The 22757-nt window shown below is 39.4% G+C and overlaps 1 protein-coding gene and 4 gene segments (V, D, J or C); 3 read left to right on the top strand and 2 right to left on the bottom strand.

The window, feature by feature from the left end:
• Nucleotides 1-3444: 3444 nt before the first annotated feature.
• On the bottom strand, nt 3445-4429 carry LOC121656406. The gene is made up of 2 exons (XM_042011428.1): nt 3551-4429; nt 3445-3492 (listed from the first exon to the last, which is right to left on the bottom strand). Exon 1 carries the CDS (start codon nt 4427-4429, stop codon nt 3572-3574), a length of 858 nt encoding a protein of 285 aa, XP_041867362.1. The 3' UTR covers nt 3445-3492; nt 3551-3571.
• A 2540-nt stretch (nt 4430-6969) lies between these two features.
• On the top strand, nt 6970-7471 carry LOC121656706. The segment is given in 2 exon segments: nt 6970-7021; nt 7129-7471. Coding segments are annotated over 2 exon segments (381 nt in total).
• Nucleotides 7472-8546: 1075 nt separating this feature from the next.
• LOC121656714 lies at nt 8547-9145 on the top strand. The segment is given in 2 exon segments: nt 8547-8646; nt 8763-9145. Coding segments are annotated over 2 exon segments (363 nt in total).
• Nucleotides 9146-11827: 2682 nt separating this feature from the next.
• LOC121656407 lies at nt 11828-20242 on the bottom strand. The segment is given in 4 exon segments: nt 11828-12273; nt 13255-13289; nt 15734-15844; nt 20232-20242. Coding segments are annotated over 4 exon segments (483 nt in total).
• LOC121656717 lies at nt 14184-14668 on the top strand. The segment is given in 2 exon segments: nt 14184-14235; nt 14343-14668. Coding segments are annotated over 2 exon segments (375 nt in total).
• Nucleotides 20243-22757: the final 2515 nt, after the last annotated feature.

The raw sequence follows: 22757 nt of genomic DNA on the forward strand, positions 1-22757 counted from the left end.
ATTAAAACTATTCCTTCTAGTTCCTGTCTCTTTAACTGAAACGGTTTAAGAACAAAGTTTGAGAGAGAGATCTAAAAGACAAGATAAAAGACGATTGGCTTGACACCACTGTGAGGAAGCAGTACCTTGGGGACCCATCCACACCATGAGCGCCCCACCAGCAACCACAGAGGCCATCGCCACAGGAGCCGACAGGATCGGGGCAGGCGGGGGCCCCCACCACAGCCACAGGACTGCAATGCAGGGCCCGTCAGCCATCCCGTCCAGGTCGACCCCCGCAGCGACAACCCTGCAGGCCGGAGAGACAGCCCACGATGTGGAGGATCCCCATGAGGGAACACCGGAGCTAGAGGATAAAAGATAAAAAAGATAAAAGCTGAAAATAAAACACAGTATAAGATACTTAAAAGAGCATAAATAAATCAACGTAATAAGAACAATAAAAGAAAATTAATATATATTAAAAAGTCAATTTAAGACCAAGATACAAATGATAAGTGATAAAAATAGACAAAATGGATAAATAGATTAATTAAAATAACTGAATAAATAAACTAATAATATTGTTAGTCAAATAACTAAATGATTAAGAAGTTCAAGTAAAAGCTAAACTAAAAAGATGTGTCTTGAGCCTCTTTTTAAAAGCATCTACAGTCTCTGCAGACCTGAGGCCCTCTGGCAGGCCGTTCCACAGGCGAGGGCCACGATATTGGAATGTGGCCTCGCCATGTGTTTTGGTCCTCGCCTTAGGAATGACCAAAAGGCCGGTACCAGAGGACCTCAGGGTCCGCGAGGGTTTATAGTCTAAAAGCAGGTCAGATAAATAAGAAGGCCCAAGACCATTAAGACATTTATAAACAAGTAAGAGAACCTTAAAATCAATCCTGAAACGCACGGGGAGCCAATGCAGCGATTTTAAAACTGGTGTAATGTGTTCCCGCCCCCTGGTCCTCGTCAGAACTCGTGCCGCTGAGTTCTGGAGTAACTGCAAGCTAGAAGTACTCTTTTTGGGAAGACCAGAGAGCAGGGCATTACAGTAATCTAATTTACTAAAAATAAAAGCATGCATCAGCACCTCCGTGCTGGCAAGAGAGAGAAACGGGCGGACTCTGGCGATGTTTTTAAGATGATAAAAGCCTGTCTTTGTGACATTTCTAATGTGTGGAGTAAAGTTCAGCTCAGAGTCAAAAAGAACACCCAGATTTCTCACACACTGAGAAAGTTTAAAGTCTTGTAGTTTGCATGAGATGCTCCCTCTCTTGTCTTCAGGACCGATAATTAAAACCTCAGTCTTGTCCTGGTTGAGCTGTAAGAAGTTCTCTGCCATCCATGACTTGATATCTAAAATACAGTTTAAAAGGGTGTTAACTGGTTCTAGGTCATCAGGAGACACAGCGATGTAAAGCTGCGTATCATCAGCATAGCTGTGAAAAGCAACGCCATGTCTCCTGATCACGTCCCCAAGTGGCAACATGTACAGGTTAAAAAGTATTGGGCCTAAAATTGATCCTTGGGGAACCCCACACTGCATTTCATGGATTCCTGAGGAGCATGTATCCATACTTACGAAAAATTTACGATCCGTGAGATAGGAGTAAAACCATTTAAGAACAGTGCCTGAGAGGCCCACCATACTTCTGAGTCTGTGTATTAAAATGTGGTGATCCACTGTGTCGAAGGCGGCACTAAGATCCAGCAGCACCAGAACAGAAAGTTTCTGTGCATCTAAGTTACACCTAAGGTCATTAACAATCTTTAAGAGGGCCGTCTCAGTACTGTGGTTCATCCTAAAACCAGATTGATATCTTTCTGAAATACTTTGTTCATTTAAAAACTCATTTAATTGGCTAAAAACAACTTTTTCAATCATTTTACTTAAAAACGGTAAGTTGGATACAGGTCTGTAGTTATCAAGAATGTTAGGGTCTAAATTACTCTTCTTCAGAAGGGGCCTGACCACCGCTGTTTTATAGGCAGATGGGAAGACACCCGTCTGAAGAGAGTAATTTACTATGTTTAAAAGCTCAGGCTCAAAGAAACCATAAAACCTTTTTAAAAGAGATGTGGGAATTGGGTCTAAAAGGCAGGTAGTTGGCTTTAGCTGGGAGAAAACCCGACCAAGCATCTTTGCATCAACCAGGACAAAACTCTCCAGTGTTTCCTCCGGTAAAAATGCTTCAGATATGTTAAAATCAACATATTGTTGAGATAAAAGATTCAATCTGATAGCACTGATTTTACCTCTGAAGTGGTCTGAAAAGTCCTCACATGCAGCCTCTGATGCTGGCATGGAGGACTTATTAAAATCTGTGTTTATTAAATTATCTATTGTTCTAAAAAGGAATCTGGGGTTATTTTTATTTTGTGCAATAAGGTCTGAAAAATGGAGGGTTCTTGCTTGTTTTACTGCATTATTATAGATGTACTGTTGTTCATGAAAAATCTCAAAGTGGATGTTTAATTTAGTTTTTCTCCATTTTCGTTCGGCTCTCCTGCATTTCCTTTTTATTTCTTTGATGCTCTCATTTATCCATGGTGATTTGGGTTTACCTTTTATAGATTTTGTTTTTAGTGGAGCAGCAGCATCAATAGCGGATTTAAGTTTGCAGTTAAAATGATCAACAATAAAATCACTGGATGCAGGTAAAAACTGAGCAGAGGTATGATGTAAAATGTTAATAAAATTTGCAGCCACTTCAGAAGTAATATATCGCTTCCTCACAGTTCTCACTGGGGCCTCCCGCTGCCTAAAACTGGTGATGTTAAAAAACACACAGTAGTGGTCAGACACAGCCAGGTCAACAACAGAGGACACACCCGTGGACAGGCCATACGTAATGACCAAGTCCAGGGTGCGTCCTCTGTTATGAGTCGGCTGTGTGACGAGTTGTTTGAAATCCATGCTGTCTAAAAGGTTTAAAAACTCTCTTCCATAAGGATCAGAGCTGTTAAAAATATGTAGATTAAAATCACCAGTTATTAAAATCTTGTCATGACTTGAGTGTATAAATGTTAAAAAGTCAGAGAATTCTTGAATAAAACAGGATGGAGGCTTTGGTGGTCGATAAACTGTAACACATAAAATGGACGGGTTGCTAAAAACAAATGCATGATGCTCAAAAGAAGAGTAACTATATAAAAGGATTGTCTTTGTTAAAATTGAGTTGTGAGCGATCGATGCTGTGCCCCCGCCTCTTTTGCCTCCCCTGGTAGAAAATAAAAAGTTAAAATTTGGGGGAGATACCTCAGTGAGAATAGCCGGGGCGTCGGTGCCAAGCCACGTTTCAGTTAAAAAGAGACAGTCTATCTTGTTGTCTAAAATCAAGTCATTGATGATAAAAGTCTTATTTAAAAGAGATCTGACATTTAAAAGTGCCATGTTAAATACTGTAGGTAGGTTTTTTTGTGTAGTGTTTGGATTATTTGTAGAAACCGGATGGATGGGGCGGAGATGTCTGATTGTGGACCTGGTGTGTGGATGGGGGTGCTGGTGATTTCTGCTAGTGATGAGTGCTGGAATGGATTTTACTGGAGGTGAGGGTTTGCGTGGGGATGTGGGGTTGGTATATTGTCAATCTGTGAATGGTTTATGGGAATGTACAGTCAGATTTATGTTTGTGGATAGGAGTCTGGAACCTGTGTGGTTTGGATGAATGCCGTCACGTTTGAAAAGATATGGTCTATTGTAAAAAGTTGTGAAATTGTCTACAAATGGAATATTGTGTGTGGTGCAGTAACCTTTAAGCCAGATGTGGAGTTGTTGTACACGGCTAAATTTGACGTCTCCAAACCGGGGTGATGGAAGTGGACCAGAGATGATGCAGTGTTTCTTTAAGTGTATGATGGTTTGGATGAGTGAGATGAAGTCCATTTTTAGAGTCTCTGACTGCTGTAGTTTGAGATCGTTGATGCCTGCATGGATGATGATGGTGGAAACTGATGGATTCTGTTGTGAAAGTTCGTGGGCGGAGTGTGAGATGTCATTGACGAGAGCACCTGGGTAGCAGAATGTGTTACACCTGTTTACACGGACATGTCTGATGATGGAGGTTCCTACAATGAGTGCGTCTGGGTGATGTCCCTGGGAGGGATGTAGTAGCTGGGGTGTTGGAGGTGCTGGAGACTGGTGGAGTGGACGGCGGGTGAAAGTTTTCTGCGGAGCTGGTGTGAAGATAGGCATGGAGCGGCGAATCTTGCGACCGGCGGGGCGCTCGTGTACAGCGGGAGGGGAGGCCCGCGGCGCCCGGCGCGGGGACCGAATGGGCCGGGTTCCGTCGCCCAAGGGAGGAAATTCCTCGAGGCTGAAGAGGTCAAACCTGTTCTGAAGATGTATGTGGTCGGGCGGAGGTGCGCCGGAGCGACGCCCCCCTCTCCCCCGTCGAGGACCGACGACAGACCAGGGTTCCTCCTGGGACGGTGTGGAGCTCATTGGGATGAACAGCTGATGAACCACAGCTATTGTAAAAAAGACAAACGTCAGCTTTTATAGGAAATGTTAAACTTGGTTTAAAGCTTGAAGGAACTCAACCTGCTCAGAAAGATCATGTGATTTATCTCAAAGCTCACAGATTCTTCAGTGAAACGGCTTCACATGGATCTCAGAAACATCAGCAGATCATTTATAGATTATTTACAAAAAGAAAATGTCATCTCTATCTACATCTAATCTTTTTTAATCCAGATGTTGGAATTTCAGATTTTCTGTGCATCAGTGTTCTATCTGCTTCCCGTATTGTATCATTAGAGGACGAAGACCAGGCTCCCAGTTCATTGTTACAGCCTCATGGTTTTCATCATTTTCATGCTGAATTTTTCTTCTTGTTTCAAGTCTGAAATTAGATTTTTTTTTACCTGTTTATGAAATTCATAGAAGTTGTTGTATTTTTATGTCTGGCTTGACTTTTTTGTTTAAATTTGATTATTACAATCAATAATGATATATTTACTTTAAAATAAAGATTAATAACTGGTTTTGTGTTACATCATTCTAACTGTCTGAGATTTTATTAAAACTAGCACAAAGAAAACATTCTATATTTTGATCAAATATATTTATTATTTCTAAATAGAACTAACATTAACAACAAGAAAAGACTAACAGACATTTCTGATATGAAGACAAATATTTTTATTTTCTGAAAACATGGAGAGAAATTAGATCATTTGGAGAAAGACAGAGAGAATCTTGCAGCGGTGAGAGTGAAACCAGGATAAAAGTCCCAGTGAATCAGGTCAGTACTGGGAACACTGGTCTCTCCTCAGTGTCTCTGAGAGTGGAGTCTGGGAGCCCTGGGTGGCCTCACAGGTCACAGAGCCCACCTTCCTCCACTGGTCTGCAAGGACCCTCAGGGTGCTGCTCCAGCTGTAGTGGCCGTCCTTCTGCAGCACCCCGGGGCTCCTGCTCTCCTCATAGCTGCTGCTGCTGCTGCCGTCCACCTTCCAGGACAGACTCCAGTCTGAGGGGAAGCCCTTGTTGGCCAGACATGTAAGTGTGTCCTTCTTCTGTTGGAGCTCTTTACTGGAGGATCAGGGAGGGCCGGATTTGACCCACTGCAGACAGACACGATACATTGCTGAGTTAAGAAGGTGTCGTTCTTTACTGTTTCTCTTCACTCTCTAAGCTCAGTTGCCATAACAACAGACAGGCATCACTGAACCACAGCAACAAAAAGGTTTCACTACTAAAATGGAAAATATTCAAAACATTTTGTTCAGATATTTTCAGTCTTTTCTGTTTCAATTAAAATAGTCCTGAGAGTCAAATTCTCTCAGCAGATTTTTTAACCCACATCTTGTTTTCACTCGTGTTTATCAAACAAGAACTGTTTTATTTCTCTGATGAACAGTTTGGCTCATTTATGTAAATCTCTCAACACTTTGTCCTCCTGCTTCCTTCCTACTTTACTGAGTATAACATTGTGTGGATTAAAAGTGTTATCCTTTTACAGTGAAGCTCTTTAGATGTTTTATTCAGATTTTCTGTTTTTCTAACAGTTTCTGTTTTGTTTATTGCCAACCACTGCTGTCAACATTTCAGCCTGAGTTCACATCAGACAACACTGACTGTCCTCACAGTGATGCTGACAACACGGCTCAATATACTGACAACACTTTTATTTATCAATGACAGCAAAACTGATTCTGATGAATATGAAGTTTTATCCAAATAAACACAAAGTTTAGAGAAAAACGAGTCTTAAAAAGAGTTTTATGAAAACTGAAGCTTGGCAGCTAAATCTATGGATTAAAGTTCATGTAACAATGAAGAAACATGAAAAATAATCTCCCAATTGTAAAAGTAAAAAGTAAAACTTATGATCATTATCAGTGATTATTTTATCAAAAAATGCTAAATTACTGACAAAACTTACAAATTAAAGAACGTAAGAAAAAGTAAGAAGTTTACTGTAAAAGTACTTTACACAAAAAAGAGATGTTTAATGTCTGATAATATTTTTTTAAAGTATAAAGACATGTTTTATAGAAACAAGAAAAAACTCAGTTGTAAAAGAACTGAGAGATGATTAAATTCTAACAAAAACTGTACTAGGACGTTTTAGGCCTAAATGTCATGGTTTTGTTCATCCACGTAAAAAAATGTAAAAAATGTTTAAGTTTTTCAACTCAGAAATTTAGTATAAAGGTGGTAGTAAATAAAGGAGATGATTGAATTTGCTATTTATACAGTTTTCCATTAACCTTGTGGATGTCATTCAGTAAAATGGTCACATTTATCATCACTATATAAAAAAAAAGATTGATTGATTTATTTATCTTCATCATCATCATGAGTTTGATCCAAGTCCCTGTTGGAGTGAGTCAGCAGATTTCCATAGAGAGCCACTCTGCATCAGCAGCACCATGCTCCAGTGCTCTGGGAGAGTTTATAGTCCTGAGAGTTGAAGACTGGATGACTGACAGCTGTCCTTCATGACAACAGAAGACACAGAAATCCTCCTCATGAAAAACATGACTTTGATCTGCGTCCTCATCTGGACTCTCCTCTGCTGCTGCTTCACAGGTAAAGTCCAGAGAATCAAACTCCTCTCCTCTATGAACATCCGTCCCTCTGAAATGAAGCCGACTAAACCATGAAGCTGCTTTATGTTTTTGTCTCTGTATCCTCAGAGTCCAGAGGACAGTACACAGTGACTCAGCCTGCAGCAGTGACATCTGATCTGGGAGGAACCGTCACCATCACATGTAAAACCAGTCGGAGTGTTTATCTTTATGGCAACCACTATTTAGCCTGGTACCAACAGAAAGATGGACAAACTCCTAAACTCCTCACATACTTTGCTAGCAGCAGAGCATCAGGGATTCCAAGTCATTTTACAGGCAGTGGATCAAACTCTGACTTCACTCTGACCATCAGTGGAGTTCAGGCTGAAGATGCTGCAGTTTATTACTGTCAGAGTTATCATGAAATCAACAGTCAGCGTGTGTTCACACAGTGAAAAACAATCGTACAAAAACCTCCCTCAGACAGACTGAAGTGAAACTCTGTGAGTGGGTTTGTGTCTCCAGAGCTTTAATAATAAATTAGCATGTTGGAGGACAGCTTAAATACAGAATATTGTCTTTATTGAAATATATTTAATTATAATATAATAATATATAATTATTACATAAAATATAATAGTTCAGATCTAATTTAGATTTTATTTAATGATAATCCGAAATGATGTGATAAAGATAAAATTCTTGACAATGACCTTTGACCTTCTGTACATGTTAGGGAACCAGATGAGTTTGTAGAAATAGACAAACGAATAATAATTCATCATTAAAAACCTAACTATCAAATACAATCAAAATAAATAAATAAATCTCGTAAATATAAAGCCATTATAGTGTATTTGGCTAATAATGACTAATCTGATGTCATCAAGGCTGCAACAAATTTAACATTTTTAACAATTAACATGTAAATTTTTGCCTTCTTCCTTTAATTTATTTCCCTGTTGAGTAAAAAGCTGAACAGCTGTAATATATGGAGACATTCATCTGCTTCAAGCAGTTTCATGAACTTCCAGATACATTAAAGAATTAATCTAAACTGGATGGTATTAATTATTATTTTGTTTGAACTTTAAAGCTAATACTAAAGTGAACAGAGACATCTGTAAAATTCAGCATGAAGACTTGAAGAAAACTCACTTGATTACTGACAGCTGTTCCTACATGGAGTTGAGACAAATTCATTTAACTGTACCTGAAAGAAAACTTTCATATCAGCATCTCTCCATGACACGTAACTGATTTACTCGGTGAAAAATTATTTTCACCCTGAACATATTAAACTTGCTTTTGTATTTATATTCCTGTAAAACAATAAATTTACAACTAAAACAGAAAAAGAGAAATTGACTGAATAAAGGAGATTCAACTGGAGCATCTGACATAAACTAATAATGTTAATCATGTTCTCATCAGTGAGGATGAAACATGATACCATGTAGAGGACAGCTGCAGCTGACTGACTGTGTGTGTTTGCATATGTGTCCTGCCTCTCTGCTCCCAGCTGTTAAGAGGTCAGTGTTGATCAGTGGCTGTTCAGACCTTTCAGAGACACTGAACACACCAGCAGCACAATGATGATGTCACTGACTCTACTGCTGACCACCCTGGGGCTCCTTGTTCAGGGTGAGAAACAAACAGTATTAAGTTCCATGTAAATGTCAGACTTCTTTCTCCTTTTCTTAAATGTTAATTTTCTTCCAGTCAGACTTACTGTAACAGCTTCTCTCATCTTCTTTTAGGTTCATCAGGTGAAATCATCCTGACTCAGACTCCTCGATCTCAGTCTGTTGCTCCTGGACAGACTGTTTCCATCAAATGTAAAGCCAGTTCCAACATGGGCGCCTACCTTCACTGGTACCTTCACAAACCTGGAGAGGTTCCTAAACTCCTCATAAATTATGCTACATCTCGTGTGTCTGGAGTTTCAGATCGTTTCAGTGGAAGTGGATCTGGGACTGATTTCACTTTAACCATCAGTGGAATCCAGAGTGAGGATACAGGAGATTATTACTGTCAGCAGGGTGGTTACAGCTTCCCGTTCACACGGTGATACAACATCGTACAAAAACCTCCTTCAGCTGGAGAGGAACTGATCTGAATGAGCTGCTCACTGAAACCACAACACAGCTGAATGTAATGGTACACAACTTTATAATATAAGACCGGACAGTGATCAAAGTTCAGCACTGATCTTTGAAACGTGTTAATGCACCAATTTAAACCAGCAGAAGAAAATATCCTCATCGTGATTGAAATGTCCAGATTTTTCTTTATAAATCATTCATCCAGTTCAGGACTGTGTGAGATAAACAACCATACAAGATCCCACTCCTACCTTATAATCAATTTACATTCATCAAGTAACCTAACAGGCATGTTTTTGTATGATGGGAGGAAGCCACAAACACAGAGGCATCATACAACCTGAAATTTGAGCCAGAAACCTTTTTTGGTTTGAGTCGACAGTGCTGATCACCACATTCAGCTCTGTTATTTATTCAGTTACAGCAAATATTTTCTTTCTTTCATTTTACAGAAAATGTTTGAAGCAGCTAAATTAATTAGGCCAGAATAAAAACATAATATGGACTCATTGACTTGACTGCAAGTAGTCACGTGGCCACTCAAGTCTCTTTATCAGAGGTCAGAGAGGGTTATATTCATGTTTTACGTATGTGCAGTTTTCCCATCAGATTTTTAAATATGGAAACGATTAAACTCATAAGTTAATTATTGGGTTGATAAAAACAGATGGAGAACGTTAAATATTTATTCTAGATAAAGATTTTTTAATCTTTATCAATAAACATTGATTCTATTACAAACATTCAGTATAAAACTAATCAGTTTTTATCAAAACACAGAAGCACAAAATTCAGCTTTTATGAGGAATCTTGTGCAAGATGTAAAAGTTCAATGAGGAGGAAGATGATTTTATTCAAGTCACAGCTTACAGACCAGTTTTTTTGCTCAGTATGAACCATGGGGACACCTGGTTTATATATATATATATATATATATATATATATTTTTTTAACAAATCCATGTACAAATTCTTATAAAGATTTCTTTTAAAATGTTAATGAAGAGCAGAAAATATTATCTACATTTTTCCTATAATTTTAGTCTGTAATTGTTTACATTTTCAGACTTTTTTTTCATCCATCTTCATCCTGAACCTCCTTCATCCTGTTCAGATGTGGCGCTGGGGGTTAATAAAGATGTTCCAGCAGTGCCAGGAGGAGATGAAGGGAACACTCTGGACAATTCTCCCTCCATCATGGGATTGTTTTTCTTATTTAATGATTTCCTGGAAATAACTTTACTTGGAAAAATTCTGAAATGAAGGCCTGAAAAACATTTTATTAATGCCAAAGATAAAAGTTTTATAATTTTGTGGTGTTATTTTCTTCATGTCCATACATTAGTTCATGTCTGACTAATTGATTGATCCAAAATCATGATCAGGGTGGACGTTATCTCTGTGACATGAAGATATTTTCTTATTTGTAAGAAGTTACAATAATCTGGTTATTTTTTCTTTTATCTTTTTTTATTATCTGTGCAAATAACCTATAAATTAAAAGTAGGAGAAAAGACAAAGAGAAAGATTTAGAATCCAGTGTGATGTTGCATTAAATCAGGTCAGTACTGGGAACACTGGTTTCTCCTCAGTGTCTCTGATAGTGGAGTCTGTGAGCCCTGGGTGACCTCCTGGAAGTGACCTTTGACCTCAGCTTCACAGTTGTATTGTTTGAAAATATATGTGTTAAAAACAGTTATATCTATCTCTACATTTAAAGTCACATATCAAATAAAAAACAAACTACATAAGTAAATAAGACTCAAAGAAAAACATGTATTTGTGGATATGATTTCTAAACAAAGACATACAAGTTAGGATAATTGATGACTCTTAATTCTCAGTAGGCATGAATGTGAGTGTTTGTCTCTGTGGTGGACGGGTGAACTATCCAGGTGTCCTGTCTCTCACCTGCTAATTGCTGAGATAGGCTCCAGCTTGACCGTGAGCCTGAATTGGACTAAGTTGAATAGGAAATAAGTAAGTGAATAAAAACAATTACTTTTTCAAAGCATTTGCTTTCTTATCAGAAAAATAAAGTTTTAGGATTTTAGACAAAATTGTGCTTCTGGACGCAGGCTTATAAATTATATGAGAAAATGCTGTAAAATCTCAGATTACCCCTGTCCTCTGGTCTGCAGTCCCTTGATGTCCATTTTATAAAGATGTTACTTTGACAGTTCCAGGTTGACATAGTTTGGCTGTGACCATCTGGTCTAGTGTAGCGTGACAAGCTTAGCTGTTAACATCAGCTGCTTTGTGACCACACACCTCTGGGTTAGCAGACAAACGGTTTGAATTAAAGTCATTTTTCAGGCTTGAGGTACTTTGATGTTACAATAATTATAAAACATGTTTTTTTCTTCATTATGTACCATATGTGGTTTATAAAAAGCTCTTGGAACAAATTTAGGCACTAGTTAATATGAAGATGCAGGAGAAAATATTAACATATACAGTTTTTGTTAAATGTTCTGTAATTAATAAAATTGCCAGACTATTTTACATCTGAGGAAATACATTATTTTTTTCATAATAATTATTAGTAAGTGTTAATTTTTCATCTGTTTTTGTACCAACTTATAAACAATTACTATATGTCTTTATATCTATTAACATTTAAATGATCTGGGATAGCTTAATCAAAGTAATTAATAATTTTATTTTTTAAAAGAAAATGTTTACATGAAAAAAAAGAAGAAAAAAACATCAAAATTTGAAAACAAACATCTTTATTATCTGAAAACATGAACATTTTTATTAAGAGAGGAAACGTATAAAAATTGGGTGAAAGACAAGGAGAAAGTTGAAGAATCCAGAGTTAAATCCCAGTGAGTCAGGTTAGTACTGGGAACACTGGTCTCTCCTCAGTGTCTCTGAGAGTGGAGTCTGGGAGCCCTGGGTGGCCTCACAGGTCACAGAGCCCACCTTCCTCCACTGGTCTGCAGGGACCCTCAGGGTGCTGCTCCAGCTGTAGTGGCCGTCCTTCTGCAGCACCCCGGGGCTCCTGCTCTCCTCATAGCTGCTGCTGCTGCTGCCGTCCACCTTCCAGGACAGACTCCAGTCTGAGGGGAAGCCCTTGTTGGCCAGACATGTAAGTGTGGCATGGCCCTTCTTTATCTCCTCACTAGAGGGGGGCAGCACCGTCAGGGTGGGACGGGCATCACCTAGGAGACACCAATCAGATTAGAGGACAGGAACCACACAGCTGTCAATCAAACAGCAGACATCTTTACTGTGAGAAAGTTGATTTTCTCCTTTAAGAAGTTTCTACCAGATGTTTTCCTGCTCCAACAATCACTGACTCACATCGTTTCACTTCCCTTTTAGAAACCTCTCATGCATTTCAGCTCAGAATCCGTTTGAAAAACGTTCAGACATTTACATGTTTTTACTTTGGTTCCAATTAAAGTCAAAATACATGAATAAAAATTAAAAGCAACTCAGTGAAATCCACGAATCACAACTAAACCAGAAAAGCGCTGAATAACAATATAATTTCCAGATTTAATTGTTCTGTAGTTGTTTAAAATTTTCTTTTTTTCTGTTTTAGAAAAAGTTTTAATGTTACAAACGAATGAAGTCAAACAAAAATTATTAACATGGACTTTCACAGAAACGTGGAAGAATTTTAGTAAAGCTGATTTCCAATTAGGTTTAATAGAAATATTTCTCATTAAACAAAAGTAAATATATTTTTCTTTCTACTTCAGACAAACATTAAACTAATAAAGAAAAAGCTGATTTAACAACACAGTCATGTTAAATAAAATCTAAACTTACTTCCAAGCTCCAGTCTGGTTCCTCCACCAAAAGTCCACCACAGTGATACAAACTCATTGAACCACCGTACAAAAACCTCTGACTGTACAGAGACACAACCGTCTCATATATTCACACTGAACTAAACCTTTGAGCCACAAGATGAAGTTATTAGAACGTTTTTCTATCACCTCCAATTCCTCATGATACATTATATTGTTTCCTAAAATGTCAATATTCTTTATGAAGTGAACGTTGCATCTCAGTGAACAAATTGTTCAACATTTATTTAGTAAAAACATTTCTTTGTTATTCTGATCATGAACAGAAAATGTGAAAGATTAGAATTAAGCTTCTAAAATGAAACAGAATGAAGTTTTACTTACTTCCAACATCCAGTCTGGTTCCTCCACCGAACGTGTACCACAGTGATACAAACTCATTGAACCGCCGTACAAAAACCTCTGACTGTACAGAGACACGGCTCTCTGACTCTGGAACAAACAAACTACAACATGATTGAATGATGTAGTTTCAGGACATTCAGCTAATGTAAAAAGTTTAGATGATAAAGTGCAATAAATTTACGCCATTTATATTTTTATTCAGACATTTGTTCATTTTACCAAAGGCATTTTTTTATTTAAAAATAACGAAAAGTTATAAATCTGATTTAAAATCAAATTTAAGATGAAACTAATCCACTTTATGTCTCTCTACAAAAAATATTGTGAGAAGAAAGAAGAAATAATGAATTTAAAAAGTCCACTGGGTGAACATGGTTTTGCTGGTGGAGTGGATTTTAATGAACTGCAAGATCAGCAGTTTGATCCCAGGATTTTCCATAATCCTCATCTTTGGACACTGAACCCCACATCGTCCCCGATCACTGTTTTGTCACTGTAGAGAAAAAATGATGCATTCAGTACAAAGACTATATGATAAGTAGCGCTGGGTGAGCTGGTAGATGAATGAGTAGAAAGTTCAAATCTGTTTTGTAGCATTTAGATAAAGATTAAGAGACATTATATGTAAACTTTTTCTCTACAACATAAACTCTCAAATGTTAATCTGAATCTAAAATCATTACGACATAATATTAATATAAACGGAATGATTCATTGATAAACATCATTAGATTGATTCAAGTCCCTGTTGGAGTGAGTCAGCAGATTTCCATAGAGAGCCACTTTGCATCAGCAGCACCATGCTCCAGTGCTCTGGGAGAGTTTATAGTCCTGAGAGTTGAAGACTGGATGACTGACAGCTGTCCTTCATGACAACAGAAGACACAGAAATCGTCCTCATGAAAAACATGACTTTGATCTGCGTCCTCATCTGGACTCTCCTCTGCTGCTGCTTCACAGGTAAAGTCCAGAGAATCAAACTCCTCTCCTCTATGAACATCCGTCCCTCTGAAATGAAGCCGACTAAACCATGAAGCTGCTTTATGTTTTTGTCTCTGTCTCCTCAGAGTCCAGAGGACAGGTCACAGTGAATCAGCCTGCAGCAGTGACATCTGATCTGGGACGAACCGTCACCATCACATGTAAAACCAGTCAGAGTATTTATATCAACAACCGTTTAGCCTGGTACCAACAGAAAGATGGACTAACTCCTAAACTCCTCATATACTTTGCTAGCAGGAGAGTATCAGGGATTCCAGGTCGTTTTACAGGCAGTGGATCAAACTCTGACTTCACTCTGACCATCAGTGGAGTTCAGGCTGAAGATGCTGCAGTTTATTACTGTCAGAGTGCTCATTACATCAACAGCCAAGCTGTATTCACACAGTGAAAACCAGTCGTACAAAAACCTCAGTCAGACTGAACAGAAAGTGAACTCAGAGATGTGGAGACTGATGCAGTTCGCTGCACAAACACACACACACACACTCTCTAACACACAACATTGCTTCAATAACAAAAAACACTTCTGTTGAAAATTTTGGATAAAATCCTGTTTTAGAATTTTTCTAATCATCATCCACGATTTACTAAAACGTTTTAACAGAATTAATTTGAACAAATTTGTCACAGTCACAGAGAAAATTCCTGTATGTGACCTTTGACCTCAGCTTCACAGTTAATTTGAACAGTTTTAATGTTTGTAAATAAATAACCAGGGAAAAAATTTTAACCTCAAAAACATGAGATAAAATTGTTTTTATGGAAATATATCTAAGTATAAATCAGATTTAAATCAGATTTTTTTATTGATAATGTTAAATGAATTAATGAATGAAAAATTCTTCACAGTGACCTTTGAACTCATATTTACAGAAAAACGTAAGAAACCACGAGCTCAAAAAACATGTAAATGAAAAACACTTCATAATACGAAACTTAATTATTAAATATAAGTAAAAAGAAATAAATAAATGCCTCAAATATAAAACTATTATACTACATATGATTGGAAATTCATCATGACTAATCTGATGTCATCAAGGCTGCAACAAATTTAACATTTTTAACAATTAACACATAAATTATCGCCGTCATCTTTCAATTTATTCCGCTGTTCACTGAAAAGCTGAACAACTGTAATATATGGAAACATTCATCTGATGAAGATGTTCATGTAATTTTATAAATGTCCAGATACATTAATGAATGAAGCATGAAGACTTGAAGAAAACTCACTTGATTGCTGACAGCTGTTCCTACATGGAGTTGAGACAAATTCATTTAACTGGACCTGAAAGATAAATTTCATATGTTGTGGTTCTGAACTACAATAAATTCCTAGAATCAGCATCTCTTCACGACACATGACTGATTTACTCGGTGAAATGCAGCAGTCAGTTCAGTTTCTGTTCAGTGTGACTGGGGGAGGTTTTTGTACGACTGTTTTTACAGTGTGAACACATCTTTACTGTTGATGCTATGAAAACTCAGACAGTAACAAACTGCAGCATCTTCAGCCTGAAATCTGCTGATGGTCAGAGTGAAGTCGCTCCCAGAGTTTGTTCCACTGAAACAATCAGAAAATCCAGACTGACGACTGAAACAAGCAGCTTTCACCTTTTTCCATCTACACCTATCATATAAAAAATATTCTCTTCATTTTAGATGTCTATCATTTGTACTGGATTTCTTTTAAATATTTTTTTTTATTCTTGTTTTTCCAGGATCAGCAGGTCAAGTTACTGTCATTTAGATTCCTGGATCTCAGTCTGTTTCTCCAGGACAGACTGTATCTATCAAATGTAAAGTCAGTCCAAGTTACTGCATGAGATGCTACCTTCAGAAAGGTACCTTCTGTAGGAGTAAGTTCAAAAGCAGACAAGTTCCCACACTGACAATCAGATGTCATTAGTACACAAAATCAAGAGATGTTAAAAATTTCTGTTATAATTTCAAACAGATTGAAAAGGATACACAGACCTAGACATCATAGTGTATGTTCAAACATTAAGCTCTGTCAAACTTCAATAGCCTTGGCTGGAGAATCTACATTAAATTCAGAACCATTGCAACAGGCACTTCTAAATATTCAATCTTTGTCCTCCAAGTCTTTTTAATTAATGATTTTATTACACAGCATAAGCTGGACCTATTGCTTTTGACTGAAACATGGCTGGATGAAAATAATAGAGCAGTAACTCTTAACAAATCAGTTCCTCCAAACTATATGTTCTTAGATGAAATTAGAACAGGGAAAAAGGGAGGTGGAGTGGCAGTTTTATTCAATAATAAGCTAAGTTGTAAACAGCTGTCATTTGGCATGTATTGCTCTTTTGAGCATTTGGCTGTTGCACTATCCTGCAGAGTCAAAACTGTTTTAATAATAATTTACAGGCCACTAAAATATTCTGCTCTCTTTATTAATGATTTTATGGAATTGGGTTCAGCTGCTATAACCCAGTTTGACAGTGTTATAATCTCTGGAGATTTTAACATACACATTGATTGCCCAAATGATCGGTATGTGAAAAAGTTCCTATCTGTGCTAGAAAATTTTGGACTGTCACAACATGTCAGTGAGCCCACTCATAACAGAGGCCATATACTGGACCTAGTGATATCTAAGGATTGTAATGTTTCAAACGTCACTGTTTTTGACCCTGCACTCTCCGATCATTTTTGTATTTGCTTTGATTGGAATGTTTCTTGTCCAAAAAATGTTCACTCTGAGTTAGTTAAAAAAAAAAAAAAAAAAGATTTATTAGTGACCATTGTGGTGAATTATTTTTTGAGGAAATTTCGGAGATTCCTACTGCTTTGCCATTATCACCTGATTATCTTGTCAATAGTTTTAACTCTAGAATTTTGTCTGTAATGGATAAAATTGCACCTCTTACAGCAAAAGTCGGATCACATAAGCCAAAAATCCCCCTGGAGAAAATCTCCACAGGTGAAACAACAAAAAAGAACATGTCGAAACGGCAGAACGTGAACGGAAAACAAAATCATCAATTCATTTGGATCTGTATAAACAATCATTGCAAAAATACAATCTTGAATTGAGAAATGCAAAGAATATATTTCTGTCACAGGTTATAAATTCTCAAAAAAATAATGCACGCACACTCTTTGCTACTACTGACAGACTCACTAATCCTCATTCACCCTTGCCTGCTGATTTTTACTCTGTCAAGTTATGTAATGAATTTGCAATATTCTTTAATGAAAAAATACAGAAAATTAGACATACTATCGCCCTGTCTCTGCATAGGAGCAATTTTATTCAGCAGTCAAATGGTGTTAAAATGAGCAAATTTGAGACAATAGATCAAAAGACACTAACAGAAACTGTATCTCGCCTTAAACCCTCCACGTGCTGCCTTGATCCACTACCTACTGATTTTCTAAAAAGGTTTTTCCATGTCTGGAGATAGATATTTTACAAGTTGTTAACATCTGTTTAGTCTCTGGTGTTTTTCCTAAGGCCCTTAAAACTGCAGTGATTAAACCACTTTTAAAAAAGCCTAATTTGGACCCAACTATCCTTAATAATTATAGGCCAATATCAAATCTGCCATTCATTAGCAAAATCGTTGAGAAAATTGTTTTTAGACAAGTTACACACTTTTTAACAGTAAATTATTATCTTGATTCCTTTCAGTCAGGATTTTGGACCTCTCACAGCACCGAGACGGCTCTTATCAAAGTCCTTAACAATATACGTTCTGATTTAGATTCTGGTAATGTTTCCATTCTTGTGCTGCTAGATTTGACAGCAGCATTTGATACGGTTGATCATCATGTCCTACTACACAGACTGGAGCACTTCTTTGGTTTTTCATCCACTGTCCTTAGTTGGTTTACAGTCATGGACAAAATTGTTGGTACCCTTCGGTTAATGAAAGAAAATATCACAATGGTCACAGAAATAACTTGAATCTCACAAAAGTAATAATAAATAAAAATTCTATGAAATTTAACCAATGAAAGTCAGACATTGCTTTTCAACCATGTTTCAACAGAATTATTTAAAAAAATAAACTCATGAAACAGGCCTGGACAAAAATGATGGTACCCCTACAAAAGACTGAAAATAATGTGACCAAAGGGACGTGTTAATCCAAGGTGTGTCCACTAATTAGCATTACAGGTGTCTACGATCTTGTAACCAGTCAATGGGCCTATATATAAGCTACAGGTAGTCACTGTGCTGTTTGGTGACATGGTGTGTACCACACTCAATATGGACCAGAGGAAGCAAAGGAAAGAGTTGTCTCAGGAGATTAGAAAGAAAATTATAGACAAGCGTGTTAAAGGTAAAGGCTATAAGAACATCTCCAAGCAGCTTGATGTTCCTGTGACTACAGTTGCACATATTATTCAGAAATTTAAGATCCATGGGACTGTAGCCAACCTCCCTGGACGTGGCCGCAGGAGGAAAACTGATGACAAATCAAACAGACGGATAATACGAACGGTAACAAAAGAGCCCAGAAAAACTTTTAAAGAGAATAAAGGTCAACTTCAAGCTCAAGGAACATCAGTGTCAGATCGCACCATCCGTCGTCGTTTGAGCCAAAGTGGACTTAATGGGAGACGACCAAGGAGGACACCATTGTTGAAAACAAATCATAAAAAAGCCAAACTACATGTTGACAAGCCACAAAGCTTCTGGGAGAATGTCCTATGGACAGATGAGACAAAAATGGAACTTTTTGCCAAGGCTCATCAGCTCTATGTTTACAGATGGAAAAATGAAGCATATGAAGAAAAGAACACTGTCCCTACTTTGAAACATGGAGGAGGCTCTGTTATGTTCTGGGGCTGCTTTGCTGCATCTGGCACAGGGTGTCTTGAATCTGTGCCGGTACAATGAAATCTCAAGACTATCAAGGATTCTAGAGAGAAATGTGCTGGCCAGTGTCAGAAAGCTTGGTCTCAGTCGCAGGTTATGGGTCTTGCAACAGGACAATGACCCAAAACACAGCTAAAATCACCCAAGAATGGCTAAGAACGAAACATTGGACTATTCTAAAGTGGCCTTCTATGAGCCCTGACCTAAATCGTATTGAGCATCTTTGGGAGGAGCTGAAACATGCCGTCTGGAAAAGGCTTCCTTCAAACCTGAGACAACTGGAGCAGTTTGCTTATGAGGAGTGGACCAAAATACCTGCTGAGAGGTGCAGAAGTCTCACTGACAGTTACAGGAATTGTTTGATTGCAGTGATTGCCTCAAAAGGTTGTGCAACAAAATATTAAGTTAAGGGTACCATCATTTTTGTCCAGGCCTGTTTCATGAGTATATTTTTTTAAATAATTCTGATGAAACATGGTTGAAAAGCAGTGCCTGATTTTCATTGGTTAAATTTCATAGAATTTTTATTTATTATTACTTTTGTCAGATTCAAGTTATTTCTGTGACCATTGTGATATTTTCTTTCATTAACCGAAGGGTACCAACAATTTTGTCCATGACTGTAAGTCATACCTCAGTGACAGAGAATATTCTGTATCAATTGATGACTGTAGCTCTGATAAATTTCCAGTAACATGCGGGGTCCCTCAAGGTTCAATCCTTGACCCTCTATTATTTAATCTTTATATTATGCCTTTAACAAAACTGTTTCAAAATTATAAGACACCATATTACTCCTGTACTAAGATCATTGCACTGGCTTCCAGTTCCTCAAAGAATTGATTTTAAAATCCTTTCAATGGTTCATAAGTCTTTGAAAGATCAAGGTCCAAAATATTTATCTGATCTTTTAATCCCATATGAACCCCGTAGGCCTCTCAGATCAGCTGGTACTGGTCTTTTAGAAGTTCCTCGGGTGCAGAGTAAACATGGTGAAGCTTCATTTAGTGTCTACGCTTCCCAACTGTGGAACTCCTTACCTGAAAATTTTTGTCGTGAAACGGTGCTCAGCACTTTTAAGTCTAAATTAAAGACCTACCTTTTTACCATAGCTTATGATTAATTTTTGTTTTTCTCTCTTTTTTGCTTGATGTCTGTATGTTCAGTGTTTTATTGTATTTGGGTATTTTTAGCCTCATTTTATGCTTAGTTTTATTGTAAACTTTTCTTAATTTGTTTTTTTTTTTGTTTGTTTGTTTGTTTTTGTTGGTATTGTGGCTCGTGTCTCCTCGCCTCCTGGCTGGGGCTGTCCCCCCGCGGCGTGGGGTGGCGGGAGGATGGTGGTGGGGGGATGGTGTTTGTGTGTGTGTGTGTTGGGGGGGGGGGGGGGGGTGTGTGGGTGGGAGGGTGGTGTGGGTGTGGGGGGATGGGTGGTGGAGGGATGGTCTGTGGGAGGGTGGGGTGTGTGGAGGTGGATGCGTGGTGTGTGGGAGGGGGGGTGGTGTGGGTGTGGGAGGATGAATGGTGGAGGGATGATGTATGTGTGGGAGGATGGGGTATGTGTGGGAGAATGTATGGTGCAGGGATGGGGGAGTGTGTGGGAGGATGGATGGTGGAAGGATGGTGTGTGTGCGGGAGGATGGATGGTGTATGGGAGGGAGGATGGTGTGTATGGGAGGGAGGATGGTGTGTGTGTGGGGGAGTGGTGTATGTTTGGGAGAGTGGGTGATGGAGGGGTGGTGTGTGTGTGTGGGAGGATGGGGTACGTGAAGGTGGATGTTTGGTGTAGGAGAGGGAGGACGGTGTATGTGTAGGAGAATGATGTATGTGTGGGAGGATGGGTAGTGGAAGGATGGTGTGTGTGTGTGTGTGTGGGAGGTGTGAAGGTGGATGAATGGTGTATGAGAGGGAGGATGGTGTATGTGTGGGAGGATGAGTGGTGGAGGGATGATGTGTGTGTGGGAGGATGGGGTAGGTGTGGGAGAGTGTATGGTGGAAGGATGGTGAGTGTGTGGGAGGAAGGATGGTGTGTGTGTGGAAGGATGGTGTGTGTGTGTGGGAGTACAGAGTATGTGAGGGTTGAATGGTGTATGCGTGGGAGGATGAATGGAGGAGTGGAAGGAGAGTGTGTGTGTTTGTGTGTGTGTGTGTTGGTCTGGGGGGGGGCAGGACTGGTTCTCGGGGTGTGCGGCTGGGCGCTGGGGTGTGGGGCTGGCCTCTGGTGGTGGCCGTCTGGGCGGGCCGGGTCCCCCCGGGTGGCGTGCTGGCCCTCGGCCTGTGGGGGGGGGGGGTGTGTCCCTGCGCTCCTGGGCCCGGGCCCTCTGCCCCGTCTGTCCCGGGCGGCCGGTGCCCGGGGGGGTCGGGGACTGCTGGCCTCGGCCCGCCGGGGCCGGTGCCCTGTGTCCGCGGGGCGGCTCCTGCTGGGGTCTCCTGCTGCTGCCTTCCTGGGCGGGCGAGTGGTCGTCTCTGTGGACCGGTCGGGATCTGTTGCCTGCGGGGGGGCTGGTGGCCTGGGTCTCGGGACCGCTGGCCTGACTCTGGCCTCTGTTCAAGTGAGGTGGCATCTGCATGATCACTCTGCATGGTCACTCCTTCCTGAACGTCTCCACACAGTCTTTGCGTCGCCGTGTGGCCGAGTTCTCCAACACATCCACACAGGTTTCTCTGCGCGTGTTCTTGAATACAGCAGTTTCACTTATATCTATTATCATATTTTTTTTTTCTTTTTTTTATTATTTCTGTTCTTATTATTAGGGTCCGAGCCATACAAAGTATGGCAAGGCCCTATTGTTCCTGAAATGTTTATTCTCCTTCTAAGCATTTCGACGCCAAATTTGACCCCCTAAACACCCATGAAAAGTTGTGAAACTTGGCACACACGTCAAGCCCCGCATAACTCGGATATTATAAGGTCCGCATACACTTCAATGCAAAAGTGCCTCAACAGCGCCACCTAGACACCAAAAAAATCACACAATGAATGGGGTCCCAAAAGTCTACTTCGACGTAGGAAGACGAAACTCGGCACACACGTCTAACACCCCAAGCTGAGCAAAAAAGTCAATGAAACACCTGTTGCCATGGCAACGGCGTGGCCGCCATCTTGGCGTGTGCGGCCATTTTTTGGCCATTTTTTGCACTTTACACACATCGTATTTGAACGAACTAGTCTGAGGGGATTCGTGCGACTGACTCCAAACTTAGAGGGAACCTTCCTGACAAGTTGGGGACCAAACGCTATTCAAATCTTTCTAATAGCAGAAAGCGTGTTACCATGGCAACCGACGGAAAAACGCCTTCTCGCCATGAAACACGGTTTGCTCATATCTCCATAGAAATAAATGGGATCTGCACCAAACTTCACAGTATTCATACCTGTGACACCCCAAGTCCAGCAAAGTAGTCAATCAAACACCTGTTGCCATGGCAACGGGGTGCCCGCCATCTTGGATTTCACTGCCATTTCAACGAACTAGTCTGAGGGGATTCGTGCGACAGACTCCAAACTTGGTGAGAACGTTACTGACAAGTTGGGGACCAAACACTATTCAAATCTTTCTAATAGGAAAAAGCCTGTAACCGTGGCAACCGACGGAAAAAGCCTCCTCGCCATGAAACACGGGTT

The sequence above is a fragment of the Melanotaenia boesemani genome, chromosome 17 (genome assembly GCF_017639745.1).
Source record: "Melanotaenia boesemani isolate fMelBoe1 chromosome 17, fMelBoe1.pri, whole genome shotgun sequence".
Classification (NCBI taxonomy): Eukaryota; Metazoa; Chordata; class Actinopteri; order Atheriniformes; family Melanotaeniidae; genus Melanotaenia; species Melanotaenia boesemani.